The 23,615-nt window shown below is 47.0% G+C and overlaps 1 protein-coding gene across 7 annotated transcripts in view; it reads right to left on the reverse strand.

The window, feature by feature from the left end:
* MAP4 (microtubule associated protein 4) overlaps positions 1 to 23,615 on the reverse strand; it is a 167,439-nt gene that overhangs the window by 34,586 nt on the left and 109,238 nt on the right. For 6 of the 7 annotated variants that reach the window (XM_064445212.1, XM_064445214.1, XM_064445213.1 and 3 more), the window contains 3 exons: positions 22,566 to 22,709; positions 21,598 to 21,768; positions 16,039 to 20,475 (listed from right to left, as the gene is read on the reverse strand). In XM_064445212.1, coding sequence (XP_064301282.1) covers positions 16,039 to 20,475; positions 21,598 to 21,768; positions 22,566 to 22,709 — 4,752 coding nt within the window. The remainder of the gene's footprint in view (positions 1 to 16,038; positions 20,476 to 21,597; positions 21,769 to 22,565; positions 22,710 to 23,615) is intronic. The other variant, XM_064445215.1, reaches the window with a different exon arrangement.

A 23,615-nucleotide genomic window follows, 5' to 3' on the forward strand; every position in this document is an offset into this window, starting at 1 on the left:
CATAGGGATTAGAGTCATCAACTGAAAATCCATTAAGAGAAATAGATTAAGCAATAAGGCAATGACCATCTTTACTCTCCCTCTTAAACGTAAACAACCTCAGAAACAAAACCAGACCATGTTAAATGCTGCTTTTGCCAGAAACGCCGCAGAGGGGCAGAAGCTCTTTCTGGTTCATCCATCGCCACCCAGAAGGAGCTGCTTCATCATAAAAATCGTCATCAAATAAAGCCTTTTTGTTTAAGGCTCTTAAGGCAAAAGTATCTACAAATACAACACATCTCAGTTTAAGCAGAAATACAACCCTTCGCTGCTTTCTCCTCTCCAGAAAAGGCTAAATACAACGTCTCCCGCTCGACCCAAATACAGAAGAGCTAAGCATTTTATTTGGCACCGAACGCAACTCGATCAACGTGGCCATTTTCCTTGTTATCAAGAATCGAGGAATAAACCAGCTGTCCTCTTTGCCTGCAGCTTGTAAACCTAGGTTGGTTGTTAAGACTTTGTTTTTCACCCAAGAAGGGAAGTCCTCAGTCAGAACTTGTTCTTCTAGAACAACCTAAACTACTTGCCGTGTTTGCCTCATACGGCACGCACTGAAATCAAACAGCTCTTTAGGGTAATTAACATTCCCTGACTGTAATACTGTGCTAAAAATTTGATGGTGGATATAAAAAAAAAGCTAACAAAATCATGAGCTTTTCCATAAAACCAATAAAAAGCTGTTTTCTGTCAGTGCCCCTGAGAAGCCAAAGTGAGAGAGAAGCACACCTCCCAGTCAAACCAAAAATACCAGCAAACCCACAACATTAACTGAAGCTGTCTCAGAAGCGATATCAAGTGGGGAGCAGGGAAGAAACGCCACCGGCATTCATATCTCTGTCCCTACGGCTGCTCTGAAAGCTCAGAGCATTCCCAGGTGGCCGCTCGAGCTTGGGCAGTGCTCAGGCCAGGGGACACCCGCAGTATTTTCACTGTCTGAAGGCATAAAACCGCAATTCCGTACTGTTCAAAATGCAAAGCAATTACAAGCACGATCCTGTCTCTGAGCACTTCAGCACAAAGGTAGGATGTTACCAGTGATCCAGCTGGTCCAGCTTTAACTTCTTGCGTGTCGCCTGATATCAACAACAAGCCACAGAGAGGCTGGTTTGAGGGGTCTTTCTAACCCTTAGATCAGCTGATCCATCCCTGCCCTTGGACTTGAAGCGTGACGTTTTATATTCTTTTATCCTACCCGGCACACCTTGAAGACCCACCCATAGAAGCTCCCATTCTTTAAGCCCTGCCACGCTCGTCCCCTCAGGCTCGCAGCAGGGATTTCCAGGGGTGAGCAGCGCACGGCCACAAACGACGGCCCTGCACGCCGCCGGCACGTGCTGCCCTCAACCCACCTCCTGCTGCTGAACGTCTCCTCGCCCTTCCCACCTCCCTCCCCAGGGAAAGGGGCAAGAGGAAAGCTCACGCGTTCGCTGCGAACCACCGCTCTGAAGGCAGTCTGCCTCGAACGCCCGGTAGTTTTTGTGATTTTGGAGAAGGCACGGCGGGTGTTACCGAACAGGGAACCCACCCGATTTACCTTAAGATTGCAATACTTCCAGGATCAGTTTTAAACTCGGTCCCTGAGAGATGCCAGTGTTTATTTTATACTCGTATTACTTCTATTTTATACTGAACATGCACACAGCAAGTCAGAGTTTTCACCGAGCTACCCACAGCCCTTATCAGGCACTGTTCATCATCGGTGCCTTAATTCTCTCCTCCTTCCAGCAGCCTGCGATCACTTGTTTCTTTTCCTTCTCATTAAAATAATGATTTCATCTGGCAAGGAGCCACCACCCACAGCACTAACTTTACCTGAACAAGTATCATTAGTTCATTACAAGGCAGCTGGGCTGATGTTTCCTAATCCCATAATTAACTTTAATCTGTGCAAACCTGAGGCAGATAGGCTATCGCAGCCTCCCTCGCTCACGTTGGAAGTCTCCGATTCTATATTTAGCTAAACCACAAAGCGTTCTGCTGCAGAAAACACCAATGCAGGAGATTCAGAAGTTACACTGGGTCGCACTCCTTGCTTCCCGATTTACACAGAAATAAGAGTCAGAAAACCAAGACATCTTTTCTGATGCATACACTGAGCTGCTGAGTATCAGAGGGGACAGTCCCAGCTCAGCGGGGTCCAGCGGAGCCTGGACTTCCTGGTATTTCAGAGCCAAAAATATTCCAAGTTGGAGGAAATGCAAAGAAAATGAGAAAAGGCAGAAGGCGGAGGCAGTGGTGAATGAATCGCTTATCTAAGTGATACCACTGGAGGTGACATATTAGGTACGTGCAATAAATCACACAACATCTTATACGCCATGTGAACGTGAAGCAAGTCTATTGTTCGGTGCAGGAAACAATGCGACCGCTTGTTTTGGTGAGAATCGGCAGCGATCGCTGATGAAATAAGGGACCAGAACAAGTTCTGCAGCTCAGCTCTGATCAGGACTAACCTTCAGCCAGGTTCTCCTTTGCTTAACACACCTGCCGTGGGTACCTGAGAGATTCAAAGGCTTTTTGTCAATTGAGAAGGAAACTAAGCTAAATGCGTCATCATACTAACACCCAACTATCTGCAAGAAAGAAATATTTTATGTACAATTCTAGGTCACCTTAAAAAACAGGAACAGGAGAGGTTTAGAAAGAAAAAAACCCAAAACCGAAACCAAACAAACCCTGGCTGGACAGGACTGAGGAAATCTCCCTTTGGCAGAAGTTCTGAGAGACGCCACTCAAATGATTAGAATCAAGGCGGACAATTCTTTTGGGAATTTTTAGGATGAAAAAAGGTGCAGGCAATGGAAGTGGTTACCCTGAACGTAAGCGCCAAGTTCAGAACGAACAGATGGGACAGGCAGAAAAATAGAGGAATTAGCAAGAAGGGAAAACATACTGCTGTCGGCTGAAATAGGTACGTTGGCCATTTTGGACACAGGTGCCTTCTGACTGGAAGGAGACCTGCGAGGTGGGCACCAGGCCTAAAGCAGGGGACGTCGCTAAGGATAGGATCGGGTAATTTAGCCGTGAAGAAAATGCAAAGGACAGATTTAGAAGCAGTTCCGTTCTTCCAGCCAAGGCTGCCTGCTCGGTTGAGTTATTTTTAATATATCCGCCTCTCTGCTTATTAACGGGGGAGAGGAAGCAAAATCTCATCACAGAAAAGTCTGAAAGCATTTCAGAAACATCCAAGGAATTTTCATCTGTTTCCTCTTGCATGCCAAAAATTATTTCTGAACTGCACATATATAAAAGCAAAGAAAACATTTTATTGGTTCTACAGCTATTTCTTCCAGGAGAGAATAAATCCAGAGTTTATTTGTTGCCAACGTATCGTACGCGACAGGACAAAACAAACCGAACCGAATTACCGTACCGGTTCACACGCAGACCTATGGGTATAAGGATAATAAAATAGCTTTTAAAATAAAGATTGTGAGCGCACAAAATTTTACACCTAGATGCTTAAAAAAAAAAAGCTTGGTAATACAAATTAGCCATCTGCATAAAGCAACCCAAGCAGAAGACTCCGAGGGTTCAGATCTTTCAGTGACCTTTACATCACTGACGCTCAGCCCCTCCGGGGAAAACATGTCAATCCACTTCAGATTAGGTTTTAAATGTTTTTCTGATCTAGAAGTCCCTCACAGCTGTGTTTTGCAATGGTTGCTTCTTCAGCCCGACAGTCTTCCAGCCTACCCAAACCTGGTTTCTCGTTGCCCAAAACCCGAACGCCCTCGCTAACTTGCCTCGTTGCAAATGAGCTTCAGTCGCAGAGCGGATGAGAGCAACCCCCACCACCCCAGAACTTCTGTGACCTGGAAGGTGTGCACAGAGGCAGTACTACTTCTTCCGTCCCACATTTGTTGCCAACATCGCTTCTGCTCACGTCGTGTTTAGGTTGTCAAGAAGAGTGATGCCCCTTGGAAGCGCAAGAGGGAGCGCAGGGAAGCATACGGCCGCACCGCTCCTACCTGCGCCCGAGCAAACACGTCTCCCGGCGTCCCCCCAGCCGCGGCTCGCAGCCAGGAGCTCGCTGCACCGCTCTGGCGGCTATCGACAGGGGAGGCGAGCGCTCCTGCCTGCGTGAAAGGACTTGACATCGCTGCTCGGGCTCCGAAGGAGCGACGTCTGCAATCCAGGCTGCGCTGCCACCCGAGCTGGCACTGCCTCACCTCACGACTGCCAGAGTTATTTCAAGTCGGCGCACCAAGTAGACCGTAAGGAACAAGGTAACGCCGAGATGATGGAAAGGGATGGAGATAAGACATGTTGGCACCTCGGAGCAGGGAGGTTTCTATTGCCAAAACCGCGTTCTACAGATCCCTGACCACGAGTCTTAGAAACTGAAGCATCTCTAGAGAAATTATTACAGAAAGGCAAAGCTCTAATTAGACACAGGATCTGATTCTGTTGAAAGCGATTACTGGCAGCTGGAAGAAGGGCGGATGATCAGAGCCTCGCGCAGGCAGCCAGGAGCCGCCTGACTGACCATTGGGTGTCACTAACACACCACAAAACCGGGGAAGGGAACTCCAACCGGCTGTTCTCGCAGCGCACCACCTTACTCAGAGACCGCCTTTCCACACTCACCGCTGCGGAGAGCTCAGCTTATCAACCCAAATTAAACGTGTTCGAGCTCTGCCTGAACAGCGCAACCCTCGACCCACCTGCACGTTACTCTCCTCTCTCACACCGGGGTATTAGTTTCAGGCTTTATATTAGTCCTCTGAAGGTTTAGCAAACCAGCTGGCTACAAAAGTCATGGGATGCAAAAATTCTCACACAAGTCTGTCTTTATTCCCTGACACATTTTCTTTCCTCTTCCCGTGCAAAGCTCTTGTTAATACGGGCGACAGACAAAGCACACAGACCATCCTCGCGCCCGAAATCTGGGAGAAAAGCAGGTTTCTTGCTGGCTGAAGCTGGCAAGAGGGACACAGATGTCGTTCCAGGATGGAGAACAAAGATTAACTACTCTTCTCACAGATTTTAAATGCGGGAAGACTGACCTCATACATCACAGCACCACTGAAACAACAAAACGCTACGAAATGAAACAAGCTGGTATTGACGCTGAGCGATGGGAAAGGCTCCATTGTAACTGGGGCTTGGGGAGAGAGGTTACAGAAAGTAATGGGGAAATTCCACTTTGAATTTCAGCACTGAAACGGTTAGGAAGAGCTTAACTACAGAAAACGTTCTACCCATTTACTCTCGCTGGCCCCCTCAGACAGAAATACCGAAAGGTGCTAAAGCTTAATGGAAAAGCACAATCCTCCAATCTTTTTGACGCAGGTTGAAAGGTTTTAACTTCGGTAACGCCCTCACTTTAACAACACGGCTTGCAAATCGGAAGGGTACCTATGCTCGCAAGAGGGAGTGGCAAGAGGGTACTGAAGAGAGACCTATAACCACTGTGGATACCACAGATTTTAAAAGCTATTAGTCAGGTTCAGGATCCCAGCAAGCAATTCATGGCTGGTGCTGCAAGAAATGTGGCAGAACCAGCCAAGCAATTATTTTTTTAATATATTTTTCCTCCATTTTTGCCTATCCAGAAATACATCCTTTGTTCTAACTACCAGAACCTGAACCGTGTCGGTCTTTTCAGGTGTCCTGAGCCACCCACCCTCTGCCTGCGGTCTGTGAAGTCAGTTAGTTGCTTCCTAGCGCCCGCCTGCTCGCTCCCCAGGGAGGTAAAAATCAGCAACATACCATCACATGGTAAACCTCCTTGCTTGGGAGACGGAGAGCTCTGCACATCGCTGACCTCGATTTCTTTTCTTTCCAGTAGAACAGTTTTGCTGGATTCCACCTCGGTGCATTTGCTTTTCGGAGAATCAAACCGAGCAGCTCCATCGGTGGCATTTCTCGTCTCCTTCTTCGCTGCCGCCTCCTCCCTCTCTTTGTCCTGGCTGCTGATTTCAGGGATTTGCTCCAGCTTGCTGTGATACAAGCCTGGGCTGCCCAGCTCCTTCTTGACCGAGTTGCTGCCGCCGTTCCACTCCTCTCTCTTCTTGGCAGCCGGCTCCTCTGCCAGGAGGGACTGATGCTCCTTCACCACCAGGCTGGGCAGCCCCGCACGGCTCTGCTCGGGACCCAAGCTGCCGACAGATGTTTGCTCTTCTGACACGGTCATTGACCTTTTCATGGGAGCACCCGGCTTCCTGGCCGTGGGGCTCGAGCACTGGGTCAGGCTGCTATTAGGAGAGAGCAGACCAGTAGCGACATCTTCTCTAAGCACCGGCTCAGGGTATTTATCAGCCAGGTTAAGGGTGAGGGGCACCGACAAGTGAGAGCACTCTGACATTGCACGCCTCATTGCCTTCCTTTGGTGGGCAGCCCTGTTCAGAAAATTGCCGTCGTCTGCACAGCTCAGCTTGTCTTCCATCTCTTCCTCCATTTCAGCGGTGTTATTAAAGTAGCTACTTTTGGAGTCATCTTGTGCAAGCTCTACGGTGGTAGTTGGAGGTTCTGGCTTAGGTGCCGTTGAGGAAGAAGAAAATCCACTCTGCACATAGTTGTCATTAACCACCCCAATTACACAATAGCTGGGGGCTCCATCTTTTTTCACGGTTGCTTCTTTAGACCCGGAATTGTTCGGCAGGATGGGGTGGAAATTTGGATTCCAGACACTGATTTCTTCTTCCTTCATGTATTTGCTGGGATCGCTCTCTGACACACACAGATTGGGCAGGTTTGGGTCTGGCTGGCATTTGGTCTCCATTCCAGCCTTACCGGCTGCTTTCTCCTGGTCGGTGATGGCTTCATTTTTCCCCAGCCCAGGACCAGATTTTTCAGCTCCTGCCGGTCCCACACGAAAATCTGTAGTTTTAGGGTTTGCAAAGTTCCCTTCTGCAGAAGGAAACGTTTCAGAGATCAAAGACCAGCTCTCAAGGTGACCTGCAGCTGACTGGTATTTTTTGCCTTGCACCTCAATTTCTCTTCTGTCTTTCTGAGCTATTTTTAGCTCTTTGTCTAGTTTTCCCTCAAAGAAGCAGAGCTTGTCCTCGTCCGTGAAGCCAGCGTTCTTAACGAGCCCATCCTTAATCGGTCCCCCTGAGTTTACATTCAAGCCAATCTCATTAAGCTTCCCCTCAGTCCTCTGCCATTCAAATTCAGTTTTGCCGAAGTCTTTCGGGGACTCCATGCAGTGGAAGGCTTCCGAGAAGCTCTCCGCGTTCTGGCTTTTGCACAGCTGGCTGTATTCGGAGAGAGATGCAGGCTGCTTGTTGGAGAGAGACATCTCCGATCGCTTCGCTTCCTCCCGTGGCTGTAACACCAGCTCCGAGCGAGCCGAGCTCGCAGGCTGCTGGCGCCGGTGACGACACACCATGCCCCCTGTATTCATGACAAAACTCCTTCCTCCCACCCCCCTGCCTGCCGCACGCCTTCAGTTACTGGATTCAGCCACTAGTTCAAACGAAAACGTCAGGTTTTATCCTTTTGTGAAAATCAAGAGGAATACACTTCTGGAACAGAAATACCCATCTCTGGCGAGATGCTAGTGGGGGGTCAATCAATTCAGCAAAATGATTTGTCTGTGAGCAGCATTCCTCGGGTTGTCACACATTTTGGGAAATATTGCCATCTCCTTTTCCCCTATCGAACCCTATTATGAGCAATGCATTTATAAGTGTTAGTGCCTCGGTGTTTGTAAGAGCGGTTCATCAGCAGGAATTAAGGTCAGCAATTTTCCTCCCCATCAACAGAACCAAAACATCCCCCCCCCCCCCCCAACAAGCCCAACCCCAAACACTACAGCACAGAATGGCCTCTTTCAGCACAAGGGCTTTGTTTTCAGTGAATTTTAATATATTCTTTTGGAGTCAACCGTGATCACAAGTGTTCCTGTAACAAGGATTTCACAGTCCATAACCCATATAAGCAAGCGGACAAAGCTGAAAAGGATGAAATGGGTCAGGTTGGGAGAGGTTTTGTAGCCTTATATACTGTAAACTTGATTTTTTAAATTTTCTTTTACATTTGAACATATCCTATACCATTTTTGAGCCGCATTTTTTCTGTCACACTTAATTTACACCTAGCATTTCACATTTTGTGCCAGTCTAGTCAAAACCCGCCTCAGCGCATATTAAGCGCACTGCCCGGCCATCCTGCGAAGCCTCTGCGTCCAGCTTCCTCAACGAGGCTTTTCTGACCGCCATTCTCAGTTTGGACTCTGTTTCCCTGGTTAAACTGGGAGCCCACCCAGGAGTGCTGAGGCTCGCTTCCCGCCACTCAGCCACCGCTATCTGGATTGCTGCTGCTGCATTAGCACCAAACTGCAGAGCTGTCGTTTTTCCTTCAGTGCCTGGCACAGATTAACCCTTGACTGAGGCAAATCACCTTTAAACCAGGGTTACAAGGTTTTACAGACATTGACTATTACAGACATCAATATACTCCAGTCCAGGAGGAAACTTTGTCCTTACAGCTCATGCAGTAAAAGGACTCCCTGCTATAGTTTAACTGAGCATAAATGTATTTTTACACCCGGAGACAGCAAGCTACACTACGCCCCCTGAATTTAACCTGCTGCTGAGAAATGCTACAATCCACACATTTATCGACTTGTATTTAAGCTTTGGATTTAAGACACTGCTATATTTAAAAACAATGACTAAGGAACTGTAAGTTATCTGAATCTTTCACGACACCCTCTAATTAACCAGAATAGTTCCACCCACAAGCTTCACTTCTCAAAAGGCCTCAACGATTTTTCTGTACTTTAAAATATTCATAGGTGTCTTGCTAGTGGAAAACGGGACCCTAGCTCAAGGCCTGCCTTCTCTCTCGTAACTGGTGCAGGACTAAATGCTTGCAGGCACTTGCTCGCTCTGGAAGCAATAGGTCTGCTCCCCAAAATGGCAGCCCGTGAAGCCAGTTAATCCCACGGAATTACTGCTATTCCTCTACCACACAACCAATTCCAAAACAAGACTTTTGCAGCAAATCTCAGTCCATTAGAGATCAATTAATGCACTTCACTGGGAGTGAGGGCAAGTTGGTAAAGCTACCTGAAACCACCTAGTAGGTTTTTATTTGATTTTTGATTTTTTTTTAAAGCAAACAGCTACCAATTACAATAGACACTGGAGAAAACCCGCATCGATTTAGGGGCAGGTACTTCAGAGCCCAGTATCACAGAAGAGATTTGCAACGTGAATATACAGCCCATAACAACCACCGTTGCTAATTTAATAACTTTTTTAAATTTAGGAAATGAACCATATTCAATACCTGGGATACTCGGGAGCCGGAGAATGCTTAGCTACGAAAACTCTCTAAATCTAATATTTAATCTCTCAGGACATTAATGGAGGTAACGTAGAGTTCATAACACCGTGAGCTTTTCCACAGTTTCACCCCGCCTATAGCGTGCTGTTCCCAGGCACCCATTCTCAGTTCCAGTGCCCCAGCCCCTACCTTGGCCAAAGGCTTTTTTTCTTTTTCTTTAAATTTATTAATATTCTGCTTCTGGAGCTATGCCACGGCTGCTGTGCTAATTCAGCAAGACCAGAAATCACCAACACTCACAACACACAACCAGTAGTCCCAACACCAGAGTTTTGGTCCCAGTTCTTCCTTTAGATTCTGACAAAGCTTAAGTTTTCTAAAGAATTAAGGGAAGCGGTACTAGTCAATGAAAGATCTGTAGGAAAGGGTGGGAGGATGTTCAGAAAACAAGAGGACTTGGACAGATTTTGAAGAACAACGCAAATGAGAAAGGGCCCATGCTAAAGAGGACTTGGGTTAAGAGACTTCCTAAAAGAAAGCCCATCCACGGCTTTTACCCTTAGTGCAACTTTGAAGATTTCCTGCTCTTCAAGAATCAAATTTGGGGTTTCACAATCCTTTTGGCTCTCCACCACCTTTCTTTTCAAGGATGTGTCAGATAATGGCAGTGAAATAGTTATAAGCTCTTACAGGTCAGACCCTGGTCCAGCTTCTGGACGTAGAGACTCGCCCATGGCCTGGAGCTTCTCCTAACCTTCCAGTGGTGAGAGCAGCCTGTTTCACAAGGAGAGGGGTTGTATTTCACCCGTTCACATGCCTTATCATCATTAAATCCTGTCTTTTCGTACAGGTGCAGTCGACCCAGATAAGCCTGTCAGGGAAGCTGAGCACATACAGCACAGGTTTCAGTACCAACATTAAACACATCCCTAGTCACTTATCCGAGCTGCTTAGGTATATTTTGGTGCTTACACTGTACCTCTGAACGTGAGCGTTTTGCAAGGGAAGACATACCCCTGTGCTGAGCAAAGGGCAAAGCCCACACGCTTCACTGGGCTTTACCAGGTGAAGCCTGGCTGCCCGGGCTGAGGCCGTGCCCATAACCAGAGCAGGCTAAGATCACTGCATCAGCACGTCACGACTTAATACCCAATCTGCAAGCTTCCAGCCTCGGCAGATGAATCAGCCTAGTGTTTCTATTTTTGCTTCGCTCCCGAAGCTATTACTTATCCCTCCTAATGCCTTTGCTGGTTTTGGGTTTGGTTTTTTTTTAATCTAACACAATCATTTCTGTGCAATCCTTTGCACCGGTTTCTAAGGCAACCTCGCTTTCCAGAATGATGAGCTACTCCTCGCCAGCATCTCCAACTAACATGATCTCTAATTAAGTGTTATTACCAATAACAGTCAGTGATCGGACTGACCAGAACCATCAGGATACGCTCTGCCTACAAAAGCCAGGACCGTAAAAGTGCAATTTATACGCTCGCTCGCCTCTATGATCACACAGACACGGGCGCTGCTTGGCCGAACACTCACTGCGTGGAACACAAGCAGCAACACACGAAGCCTGAAGTCTGACGCCACCCGCTGAACTCAGAGTCCCACCTCGCGGCCTGGAAGAAGCCAGGCTAGAGGACAAAAAGGTGAACCAGAGCATTTAGTATTCCAGCCTCCATAACTTTGCACTAAAAGCTTAACATTTAAAAGGTGCGGAGCTGTGCAATGCTCAAACGCAGCCTCATATTTATAGGACTGGCCATTTACAGACCAAACCCCATTTACTTTAGAATTTACATATAATGCATTAAAAATCCTAGAGATCAACCAAAACCAGAACTGAAACGCACTCAGCGTTTCCAACTCAAAATATTACCAGAATTTGGTTATTGTAGGAGTATTTGCTAGTGGAAACCGAGAAGAGGCAAAGCAAAGCCAACTGAACGATACACAAGCAATGAACCAGCGACATCAGCCAGCAAATATGAGGCTTGAAATTCAGATATCCCCGAAAATCAAACATCACCACTAAGGAAATGTCTTCAACATTCTTAATCTGGCAGAATCTACAAACAGAGGTATATTTGTTTTGTTCCCAGCTTTTCTTGAAAAGCAGAGTGTCAAGGATGAGCAGGAATAGAAAATAAAGAAAACAAAACTCAGCAAGCCCTACCCAAAGAGCGTGGGGCGCCAGCTGAAAGTGGGAGCTGCTGCATGAGACCGACCAGCAAGAGAAAAAGCCAGTATCACGTAACACAGTGCAAAACCAACTAGAAAAGACGAGCTGGGCGGACGCGGTCAGTTACAACTGTGCTGAGCCACCCTTCGAAGGACATATTCAGAGCCATGCACTGACTCGCCAGAAGACAACCAGGCCTCTAAACACCCGGTATCTGCAAAACCGTCCTCTAAGCTCAACTCACCTTCTAATTCTGGGTAGAACCGATACCTCAACAAAACCTTCTGTTAAAGCAGAATCAAATACAAACACACAGGTGCAAAACTTTAGGGGAAAAGCAGATAACAGCCAAGTTCTCTTGCTGCTTCCTAAATTCGTTTAGTTCTGACATGGGAATTGGCTGGTGCTGCTGTTTGGTTTTCATTTCTCTCATACCTGGGATATATAACAGGTCTTAAATTAATAAAATAAAATAAGATAAATTAAATTAATGAACGAGCTGCGATACGACATTACTCTGACCATGCCGAAAGCCTTCTTAGAGCGCCACTGCTGTTCCGAGGTGCTCGTCCCCGCCTGCGTTTGTGCTGATGGTTTCAGGCACCTGGATGCAGTCGCGCAGCCAGCCCGTCCCCTGGCCCATCGCGCTCGCGCAGCCCATCAGCTCACACCAGACAAACGCAATGACAGTTCGGGGTCCCGCAGGAGAATTACAGGCGTTACGTGAATGAGAGGTTACTGTGGAAATGCTAAGCTGCCTTAACGTTATAACGACACCAGTATAATGGAAACCAGTCGGGAAAAGAAAATATTTAGAGAAAGGGCTTCGCTGTGGCTGTAGAAGAAAAGCAAACGTTGTAATTAAGCAGGGATGGCATTTCCTGCTTTTAAATGTATCTTATTTACACACGAGGGATTTGGAGCTGTTGTATTGAGAAATATGTACCATATTACCCACGGCGATTGTGTCAATGGGCTGCAAAGACAGCTTGTCGTCAGCTCCGCCGAAACGACGGGCGCTGGAGGGACGCCCACAGAAGGCAGCGACAGAGGCTGCGACGGAAGCTTTTGAGGAAAGAGGGGACTAAGCCCCAGACGACCACTTCGACAGGCCCCTCCAGCCCGTGTCCGGGAGAACACTTCAGAAGCGCAACTCTCCAGACCACAACGTGGCCTCGCAATAAGCCCTTCACTCTGCCCGCACCACAGCCCGCAGCATCGCGTACTGGAGCACCGCTAGAAGAGACATACGTGAAGATAGCCCCTTCCTGAAGACCTTACGCAAACCGAGAAACATGGGGCGACACAAAGCCCAAGACACTCAAACTAATTAATTTTTCTTTTTTCAGGAGACTATTCTTTAAGGCCGAAAAAAGATCTTTTCAAAGTCTCAGTGTTGAAACCCCGTTTGAAAAGTAAAAGGGAAGAGGGATGCTCGCAGTCAATCTGAATCAAATGGCTCAGTGCCGGATGAATTAAAATCTTCCATTGTTTCCTCTGTTAACCATTCCTCAGCATCGGAGCCCCAGCCCTGCATCAGCCAGGGCGCCTGCTTGGAGGTACAGATTTTAGGACCCTGCTTTTTAGACATAATTCCCATTTTTAGTTCTAATTCCACACAAGAGGTAGCATAAAGGCTCGGTCACATTTTAAAGGCTGATAATGCCTGACATGTTTTGGTTATCACCTCAGCTGCCTCCTGACATTAAAAGGCATAAAATACTTTTCCAGAAGAATCTGGGGTGGTTCTTACAACGACAACAACAAAAATGAGAAGCTGAAATAAATCCAAGAGATGTGGTTACGGGATTAAATTTAAATTGCACAAACAGCCTTACATGCAACATTTCTTAACTCTAAGCTGCAAAGTCAAAATTAGAAAAGAAACCCGAGAAGTTTGCAGGCCTGGTTTATAAAAGATACATACAACTTCTGTCAGTGCGAGGAATCTGCAGCATCGCAGTTGCCATGACTCCCGGGAGAGCTGTATCACAAAGCTGGTACCTATTTTAGCAGCACGTACAGGAGCCCGATGCATTTAGGAAAGCCGCCCTGTTATTCTAGAACACACCGTGTAAGACATGGGAGCCTGGCTAACGGGTTTCAGTTACTGAACTTCAGCAGAAGATTCCCCAAAGTATCTACAGGCATTATTCTGATAGCAGATCACCGACTGCCCACCACGAAGGGAAGTGGCTTACACGGGCAGATATTAGATGTTGCGAAGTATGAGCTCCACAGTCCTGCCCGGCGAATACAGATGAAGCGTTGGCCAAGTTCTGGTGACACATAAAAATATAAAGCCTTTGCGCAGTGAATTGCTATCCTAACAGGAGGATGAACTGGCACGCAGAAGGCACGCCCAGTCCATGGCACCTCCAACGCAGTGAAAAATTGAAATCATTGCACTAGGTGACCTTTAAAGGTCCCTTCCAACCCAAAGCGTTCCACGATTCTGTGAAAATCGGGACTACAATAATGACCTCCTGCATCCCTTTAGCTCCTTCTCTCTGTCCAGTAAACAAGCACACTCATGTTCACGGTCTTGAAAGCTCAACACTTTCCCTCCATTGATTTCTGGTTTTAACTTGGGTTCAGCCGATGCATGAGTTCACCGTTTCATCCTCAGATCCAGCCTGAGGCACTTCCACACCAACTGTGCCAACTTAGGGATTCACTCTGGGTTTTGCTGGTGTTTTGCAACTCTCTGAGCAGCTACTTCGTCATGAGTTGGGCAGCGGGTGGAAAGCGAGTCAAGGCGGTAACATATCCGGATGACAGAGCAAATCTGCTTCCCTGCTCGTCCGCTGCAACTCACGCTTTGTTGCTCAGCCCAGATGTTGCACCGTCACCATGAGCCTGCCCGAAGCTACGCCAGCGGCCAGGTCTGCTGCCAGCGCTCGGCGGCAGCCCCGCACCTGACAGCACTCGCATGTAAACGGCTGTAGGAACACGTCAACCAGCATTTCCAAACGAGCTCAGCCATCCTGAGCTTCTCTTAAAAAAGCAACTGTGAGTTTATGAAGTGCTGAAGGGATTAAAGCAATCGAATGTTATTAAAGTCCCGTGCAAACTTAGGTGAGGCCAACTTACGGATGCAAAGTATGTCCCAACTTACTGACACGCTGATGTTCTACTCTGAACCAGGAATCCTTCAGCTCCGTACGCGCTTCACCTGGGCAAAGCGTTCAGGAGGAGCTTTTCTCTTTTGCACGGATCTGCTACTAAAATTCTGCTCCCTTGAATACAGCAGTTAGCGAAGGAAAATAAAGGCTTCTAGCAGACAATGGAAAGGCTTTAAAGAATTTTTTTTTAAAAAAAAAGATGCTGCCTTTAGCTTTCCCTTTATTTCGTAGCATCATGCACCAAAGGACGTTACTTCTGCAGGCACAAGTTCATGCAGAGAACACCACTTCCACTAAAATAGAACTACTTCAGGTTATGCAACACTCATTAAAATTACAAAACCTCTCAAAAACCTGACCAGCATGTTAAGGCGCACTTGAGCTCTGTTTGTTAAGTGAGCGGCTGCATCATGCAAACTGGCAGCAAGGAGCTCCGCAGAAACAGAGACAAACTTTCATGCCTGATGACAAGGCAAAAACCAAGAGCACCTACGGGCACGGATAAACTTCCCCAGCCACCTCTGCAATTCACAGAGGATACGGCCAATTATTTCTGAGGCAGGTTGGGAATGAGCAGAAGCACAAGAATGTTTTTAATTTCATCTCTATCCATACTATAGTTTCCATTTCAAAATTCCTATGAACTTCATTGAATTCTATGAAATTAATTCCATCTCGTTTCCTGTGAGCACGGGGATCTTCATCGCTGGACAACAGCCAAGGTAAACAGCCCAAAACGCGTCCCGGTCCGTCCACAGTCTCAGAGACAGAAAGCCTTAATGTCCCAAAATGCTATTGCTTTGTTACAGCCCTGTTTTAGTAAAGAGTACTGTTCTAGAAGGAAGCACATTTTATAGATGTAGCAGTTCAAGGTAGCTTAAGATAAGGTCGTTAACCAATTGCAGGAGAAGTAGATGGTGCAGTTAGCCCGAGGCAGGATTAGCACCAAACCCCGCAACATGACAGCAATCGAGAACATTTCCTACCACAGAAATACCCCGTTCCCAGCCCGCCAGGGGCATCCAGTGCTATTTAGTGATCACAGCGATTCACTGTTGCACCGCAGGTGAAGGTCGCTTTCAGTCTCGGGTGGCAAGATTGTTTATTAAATATTCTACAATACATATGTAAAATTAACTCTGAATGAATCAACAAGCAAAACAAAACAAAACAAAACCAAACAAAAAACCCAAACCAAAAAAAAAAAAATCAAGAGTTCTGGAACCCAGACCAAGCCGTCAATCCTTCAAACTTTGGGAATTAGCACTGTGAGACAGGCAAGCAGAACTAACAGCCTTTTAAGATCAGCCAAAAAACCAGTCATGCCACACTCGCTTGTGCCACATGGGATTAACGATTACGTACTCATGCCAACGCACTGACAAATAGCAGGGTCTTGCACGCAAGCTGCCTGGATTACTGCTGCTAGCTCAAGGCACAAGCACACACCTTTTTCTTGCCTCTGCCGGCTCATACCAGCGGGTTTCAGCTGCCTTTGTTTCTCTCGGTCTGGAGCAGCAGACCTGGCTGGCAGAGGTGGCACCCCTCTTGACTTTGTGGGTCTCATGTAGCCTTTCATCTGCTCTGCTGCTTTCACTCTCTCTTTCTTTGCCTCCTTCACAGCTTTGTGCTCACAAGGCTCCTCTTCTTTAGCTGCATCTTCAGGTTTACCATCTTCAGACTTGGGCGCCGGGGCGTCTGTCAGGTGAGCCTCCCTACCGTGAGCAGCATCCCCTTCTGCAGGCTGAGAGCGACCCTTGTCATTCTCTTCGGGACCTATCGGGGTTGTTTGGGCAGCTGTCAGCTTTAAACCAGCAGCCTCCGCTTCAGCCGCTTTATTGTCCGAACTGCCCGGGTACTTCCGCGAGCCCTGCTCGCTCTTCCTGCCTCCATCCAGCTCAGGCTCTTCAGCTTTACCCTCCACCAAGGCCCCCGCCGCAGCCCGCGGCACGGCCGCTTCGGCTCTGCTCTCTGGCATCGCCGCAGGCGCTGGGGGAACGCACCCAGGGCCCTTCTCTCCAGCAGGGCCGGTTGCTTCTAGTCGCTCCGTCCCTTCGGCACCTACAGGAGCCGGTCTATTCTTTGAATCTGCCACCTTCTGAGGAAGGCCTGAGGAAGCGCTGTCAGTGTTTTGCTTTTTATCAGTGGTTCTAATTTCTTTATCATCCACCTTTGCTCCAGGAGAAAGGTGAACTTCGTCCTTCTTTGCTTTAATGTCCTGTTTAACTGAATGGTCCAAAGAAAGTGGTTTACCTGCCTCACTCCCATCCTGGGAATCGGCCTCTTTGGTTTTGCCATCTTTCTTTGAAACCTCTTTTCCAGCCTCTCTGTGTCCCAGGTTGGTCGGCTGCTCGCAAGATTTCTGCGCCTGTATCTCCTCCTTAGCACCAGGTCCAGGCTCTTTGCTGCTGTCCTCTGCTACTGCTCCAGGAGGAGGAAGCCCCTTACTTCTCACACCCTCACCTATCTGCTTTGGGGAGCCAGGAGGAACACTGCCAGCGTTACCGGGGCCGGTTACTGCGGTCTGAGCAAAGGATTCAAAGTCGCTTCCTTTATTATTCCAAAGGGGCAAGTTTTTAATATTTCTGTTTTCATCTACCAAATCCATGTCTGCCACTCCACACCCCATCCCAGATCCTAGGGGAGGCTGTACCTCCCTCCTGTTTGTTTCTGGCTCTAGAAAAACAGGCTGCTCAGAGGCATTTTTAGGCTTTGGCTCTAGAAAAACAGGCTGCTCAGAGGCATTTTTAGGCTTTGGCTCTAGAAAAACAGGCTGCTCAGAGGCATTTTTAGCCTTTTTACTACTCCCATCATAACCCCTCTTTTCAGATCTATCAGTAACTGTGGCCAAAGCGTGATCTGCCACTGCCGGATGCTCTACGATAGGAGGTCCACCCCCCGTGCTGCAAGGAGCGGGACTTTCTGCTTTAGAATTGTCAGTTATCTCCATGCCACGAGGAGGAAACGTCTCTGCACCTGCTTTATGCTCCAGAAGACATGGCTGCTGCAAGTCAGCCTCCATCTTTTTGCTTTTCTCTTTATTACTTGTGTGCGATTTTCCTGGCTCCAGAGGTACAGCAGGAGCTTGTACTTTCATAGTATCAGTCAGGTCACCTAGCAGGCTCGCTGAAGCACTGGAATTAGCCTCGTTGCCTTTATCAAAAGACTGAGTTGGTTTAATATTTCCCACCTCTTCACCTACTGCAGGGATGTTACCTGGACCCAGTGCAACAGAGGGCTCAAGACTATTTTCAGCCTTTTTGCCTTTCACATCTCTACTTTTTTTCTTAGGCTTGTCCATCACCAGCTCCCCGTGCGCCACAGCTGCATCTGTCCTGCGCGCTGGGAGAGGCTCGGGCGTATCTAGTTCCTTACCTTTATTCATGGGCCAAGTTTCTTTAGTGTTGGCTATTTCTGGCTCTGCTGTCTCTATTTTATGACCTGAAAGAACCAGCTGATTAGAGAAACTTCCTCTATTGCCACCCTGGATGTGAGGCTTTTCCTGCACCTCTTTGGTTATACCTGTCAGATTCTCCAGCAAAAGCTCTCTTTCAAAACCAGCCACCTTATCTTTATCAAAGGTCACTTCTTTTGTGCTTCCAGCCACCTTCTCTTTGCTTGGAAGATTGCTTGTTTCCGCCCCAGCCTCCAGAAGAGCTGCCTGCCTCAAAGGACTTTTGTCAGGTTTTTTTCTTTTCCCATCACTACACCTCTTCCTAGGTTTGTCTGCCACCAGTGTTGCATCAGAACTTACCACACCTGATTCGCCTGCAGAAGCACTTCCAGCCTCTTTGCCTCTATTAATCAAATTTACCTCTTTTGTTTTGCCGACTGTGTCAGCCAGAGCAAGATGCTTTGCTTCCTCTCGCCTACTCTCCCGCAGGAATGGTTGCTCTGGAGCACCCAAATCGGCTATTTCGTTTTTTCCAGTGCCTTCTTTAGGCTTCTCTGTTACCAGTTCAATCAGCCTTTGCACTTCAGCTGCATCTGATGGATTCTCCTGAGGATGCTCAGCAGCGATACAGCCCCTCGCTCTGCCCTTATCACTAACTTCCTTAGTTTTATCAATTAGGTCAGGAAAACCACTTGGCTCCGTCTTATTCTCAAGAAAAGGCTGCTGGAAAAAACCTCTTTCCCCTTTTTTACTTCTTCCATCACTACCTCTTTTTTTTGGCTTGTCCGCAGGATAAGCATGTGTAACGCTTCCTGACGGAGGTCCTCCGGCAGGAAAACCTCTGCCTCTATCAGGGAAGGTTGTTTCTTTTATAGGCCCATCCGTCCTCCCTCCGTCGGTGAGTTTGCTCACATCCTCCGAGAGCAGCATCTGCTCGGAGAAGCTTTTGATTTTTTTTACTCTCCCTTCACCACGCTTTTTTTTAGGTCTGTCCATCCCATGTGCAATATTGGGATCTTTTCCAGTCTGCTGCTCTAACGCAATAAATCCTCTCCCTTTGTTTCTATCAGGGGAATCTCCTACCACCACTCCGTCCACTGGTTCAGCAGCGGCGGGAGGACTGGCTGCGCCAGACTTCGCTGACAGAAGAAATGGCTGCTCCGAAAAGCTGTCAGCCTTTCTGTTTCGCTCAGCAGCCACTTCCTCCGGTTTTGGTAAAGCTAACGGTGTGACAGGGGTTTTAGTATTATCTGCTGGAGTCTCCGACACTCCCCCTGCAGTGTTCAAGTCAAGGGCCACGCACTTATCGGAGGACACTGCTTTAGTTTCATCAGCTGCCTTTGGCCCGGTAGGAAGCCTGTCCGACGGGGCGGCAGCCTCTAGAGGGGCAGGCTGATGGAGGGATTCCCTTTCAACAGCTTTGCTTTTTTCACAACTACCTCTTTTCTTTGCTGCTTCTTCCAGTGACCCCCTGGAAGCCCGAAGCTCACGGTGGGCAGCGTCACCGAGCGCTTCCCGCCTGGGAGACGTGCATTTAGGCTCCTTATCTTTATCAGAAAGGAGCAATTCTGAGGGTTTGGTCTCTAAAGCAGTTTCTACTTTGCTTAGACTGATCCCTTCTGAAAGAGATGGTGTCAGGTCAGCACATGTCAACTCCTTATACTCCCTCTTCTCATTTTTATCACGAAAATCTCTTTCCATGGGCTTGGTTGGCACCTGTGCTGTAACAGATTCCCCTGCCTTAGTCTTGCCTCCCTGCTGCAAGGGAACCTCTTTTGTTTTGCCTTTAGATTGCAACATCACGCCGTCACCTCTTATTTCTTCTGTTCTCATGGCGTCCCCTTTTTTTGCACCTAACACAGATTCTAATGGCACGCTGGGTCTTGGGGCCCGCTGCCCTGGTGCTGCCACCGAGAAGGCACGCTGCTCCTCCAGGATGTGGCTTCCAGTTATTATCTGAGCATCCCTCGGCATATCCGAAACTCTGCTTCCTGAGGCAACTGCCTGCTCTTTGCGAGCTTCAGCAGGCATTGCGGGACAGACATCTGGTTTTTGCAGCTGAAGAGCAAATGAGGAATTTCTAGGAGCTTTGGGGACTGTTACGTTTTCATCCCAGAACTCCACTGTTCTTGGCAGCTGGTTTCTCTTTTGTTTCGGTTTCTTTTTCTTTTTCTTCACAATGGCCAGAGAACCTTCCAAGTCCCAGCTCTCCCTTGGTACGTCTCTGCAGCTCTCCACAAACTCCGACAGCACGCTGGATGGCTGCTCAGTCGCCTTTTTAAGCGAAACCCTTGTGCGAGGGGCTGCTCCAGCAACACATCCACGTTCCACTACCGAATAGGGGTCTACTTTTGGGTCAGTGCTCTTCTGCTGTGGGAGACCTATTAGACGTTCCTCTGGTACATCTGTAATAGGCACTGGTGCAGGTTTTGCTCTGCCAAACCTGCGTTCACTTGATTTGTTAGCTTGCCTTACTTGTGCGGTAGGTAGACCTGGAATACAGGAAGCCTGCTCAAACATCAAAGTGACTATTTGCTTTGTAAAAAAATAAATATACTCTATATGTGATTTTAGCCATCTAAAGCAGTCCACACAGTCATATATGCAGAATTTTCCAGCACTGATACCACACTAATTCTAAAGCCACCTCAGTAGGGTTGGGATAGACATTTAAACTCAAAACCCGTTTAAACTACTACCGATAAATACGTCAATGCTATTTAAAAATACGTAATTCCCAATACATGCTCTTACCCCATCAAAAAGCACAAGTTCTTGTAAGGACATGCTATGGCTTTTTAAAAATGCATTAAGGATCGATTTTGTCGTAGCAAGACAAGAGAACGGATACACTTTTTATATCTCTAGCTGGCATCCTTCCAAAATGTGAAAATTGAAGTTTAGTGGAAAGATGAGACTGGGGAAGAGAAGGGGCATAACGGGGAAGGGGGAGCAAAAGAGCTAATTTTCCGAGGGCACCCCCGGTGGAAGCAGTGGAAGGCAGAACCTCTCAACAGAAGTCATTTGCTGTACTCCATTATAGGCAGCGCTAGGTTTCCTTAGCTACAAGCCACTGATTTTAAAGAGAGCATCAGTCATTTGTCAGTTAGCCCTGGCCCACAAATCAGCCTCCAGTCACAAGTGTAAGCAGTAACAGCTCATCAGAGAGGCTGGGTTAGTGGAGCAGGAAAAAAATTACATTTTCCTTTGGTAATTACAAAACTCAATTTGGAAGGAGGTCTTCACGAGGAATATTGTAATAAGAATTAATGGTCCTTTTTAATACCAAAAAAAAAAGTTAACGGTAATGGCAAAAAGATGGTGAGCTTTTAAATTCTACAGCAGAAAAGAGATAAGCCAGTCCCAGTGATAAAGTACTAGCAGCACCCATGTTTGGGCTTTTAGTCTGGTGAACACGGAGGGGAAAATAGTATTTAAGAGGGCAGGGATTAGAGGCAAAGTGCAAGCAGAATCACTGACGACTGCAAAGAACCGCTGAGCTGCTCGGTGCAAAACCGATTCCTGCTTGCTCAAGTGGCAACGCAGCCGGTAGGAAAAGGTGAATAGTTCACAGAGGATATTTCCACTCTCAGACTGAATTATTTATGTTCTACCTGTGGGCTCTTGCGGGGTTTTTTCTTGCTGAGGTTCTGCATGTTGGACGTGGTTGTGTTCAGCCTCCTCTTTCTGCTTCTCTGTAACGGTGACATCCGCAGCGGCAGCAGGTTTTTCTGGAAGGAGGTCTTTATTTTCTAGTGCGACGGCTTCTTTTGCTTCTGCCGGAACTGAAATATGAAAAATAAGAACAGAATGCTTCAGTTCTTATGAGCACAGGCAACCTGAAGTTTAAAAGCAAGCCCTTGGAAAGGGTATAGGTTTTATTTTATTTTTAACAGAAATGAAGTTTGTAAGATTTGGTACTCCACGATGTATTATCCCCTCACAATCCCATTTTAAGCAGCAATTTTATATTCTGGTAGACATGGCAGGGCAGAGGCAAAACATGGAGCAGAGACTGTCTTGGGGCTTAAGCACAGGCTGAGGGTTTGGTTTAGGTTTTTTTTTTTCCCCCCTCTTTGTAACCAACCGAATTCAGACTACTCTAGCTTCCCACTGGAATTCAGATCCAGAATATACTCCGTTATCAGTCTGGAGTCCCTGTCTCACGCTAATCATCTAGCATTCATATATACCTTAGGATATATTCACGCAGACACTACAGAATTCCTAGCTGCACATAATTACAGCAAGTTCTAATTTGTAAGATATAATTACATTGGAGAACAGTTCTAGATGTAATTTTATTTAAATTTTAAATAGAAAGAACATTTACAACGGACATTGGTACAACAACTGTGGATGAGGATGAAAAAGGCAAGTTGTACGATGGCACTTTCAGAAGTCAAGAGTGCCATCCGTGTCGAACAGTGCCCATGTTAGCACACGCTAAACCCCTCTTCAAACGAAACCTTTGTTGCCTTTGCCTTGGTAAGGACAGGAGAACAGCGTCTGTGAGGAAGAACTGGATTAGCTGATAGTGACGTGCTGGCTCCGGTTCTGTCCTGTGGTTTGCATTTCTCACCTGCTGGTTCTGAAGGATGGTTCGTATGTTCTGGAAGATGCTCTTCATGGTGGCTGGGAGGTGGTCTGCTGTCTTCGGCTTCCTCTAAACGAGCAACACAAGCTTCTGGGGCTCTCAACTCTTGTTCCACGTTCGCAGTTGCTTCTGCAAACAGAACGTAAGGAATAAAAATTCCTATTATTTTTAATTTAGATCAGATTAAAGCAAGATAAAAATAACTTCCTCGCTTAATTCTTACCTTCCACAAGAAACTAAAGGTTTTCCCTCACTTTCAAAACTGTGGTAATCTGCTTTTTAGGATCACTTTCTACCAGCTCTCCCCTCCTGGAAGCCTAAGTGTTCTGCTAAAGCGCATCTCCCTGTGTTGTCTGGCCTTTACTCTTTCATTCACGCACCTATGCCGCAGTTACTACATTCTAGTAGGGATTTTTTTTGTTAAAACTTCTTTTTTGAAATTTATTCCTATTGTTAAGCTAAAGAGTATTAGAAAGACAGAAAGAAAAGAAAAGATCTCATCCAACTCTTTCAGCCAGTCCACACACCCTGCCTCTGCCCAGTACTGTTTGTTATATTTTGACAGTCATTTTCTCTCTGAAAGGATGGTGTCCTTTGAGAAATCTGTGCAGCACAGAGCATCCATTGTCCACCACATGGAAAAAAACAAAATGCCTGCCTCGCCATTTCGATGCCTATAGTCGTTCCAAGGAAATGTCACCGAATTATCAAACCCCACCAGACTATTCAGAAACTGTTTTCAAGATAAGAAGGTTTGTTCAAAACCACTGTGTCCTACAGGATCCGCAGAGACTTCGGTATATGATGACAGTGATAATAACAGGGATGAACTAAAACATCTCTATGGCTGTCCTAAAAAACCATATATTACTGCTAAGAATGCCAAGTAAAAATAAATATCATTAAGACATTGTAGTTTTAGATTTTATAAGCGGAAAATCCCCGTGAAGCACTTTGTATCTTGACAGCCGAACTGAGCTCTACTTAAGATGTTTTGCGCAAGGCACGTCGTAGTCTTAACTACTAAGAAAATAC

The sequence above is a fragment of the Phalacrocorax carbo genome, chromosome 2 (genome assembly GCF_963921805.1).
Source record: "Phalacrocorax carbo chromosome 2, bPhaCar2.1, whole genome shotgun sequence".
Classification (NCBI taxonomy): Eukaryota; Metazoa; Chordata; class Aves; order Suliformes; family Phalacrocoracidae; genus Phalacrocorax; species Phalacrocorax carbo.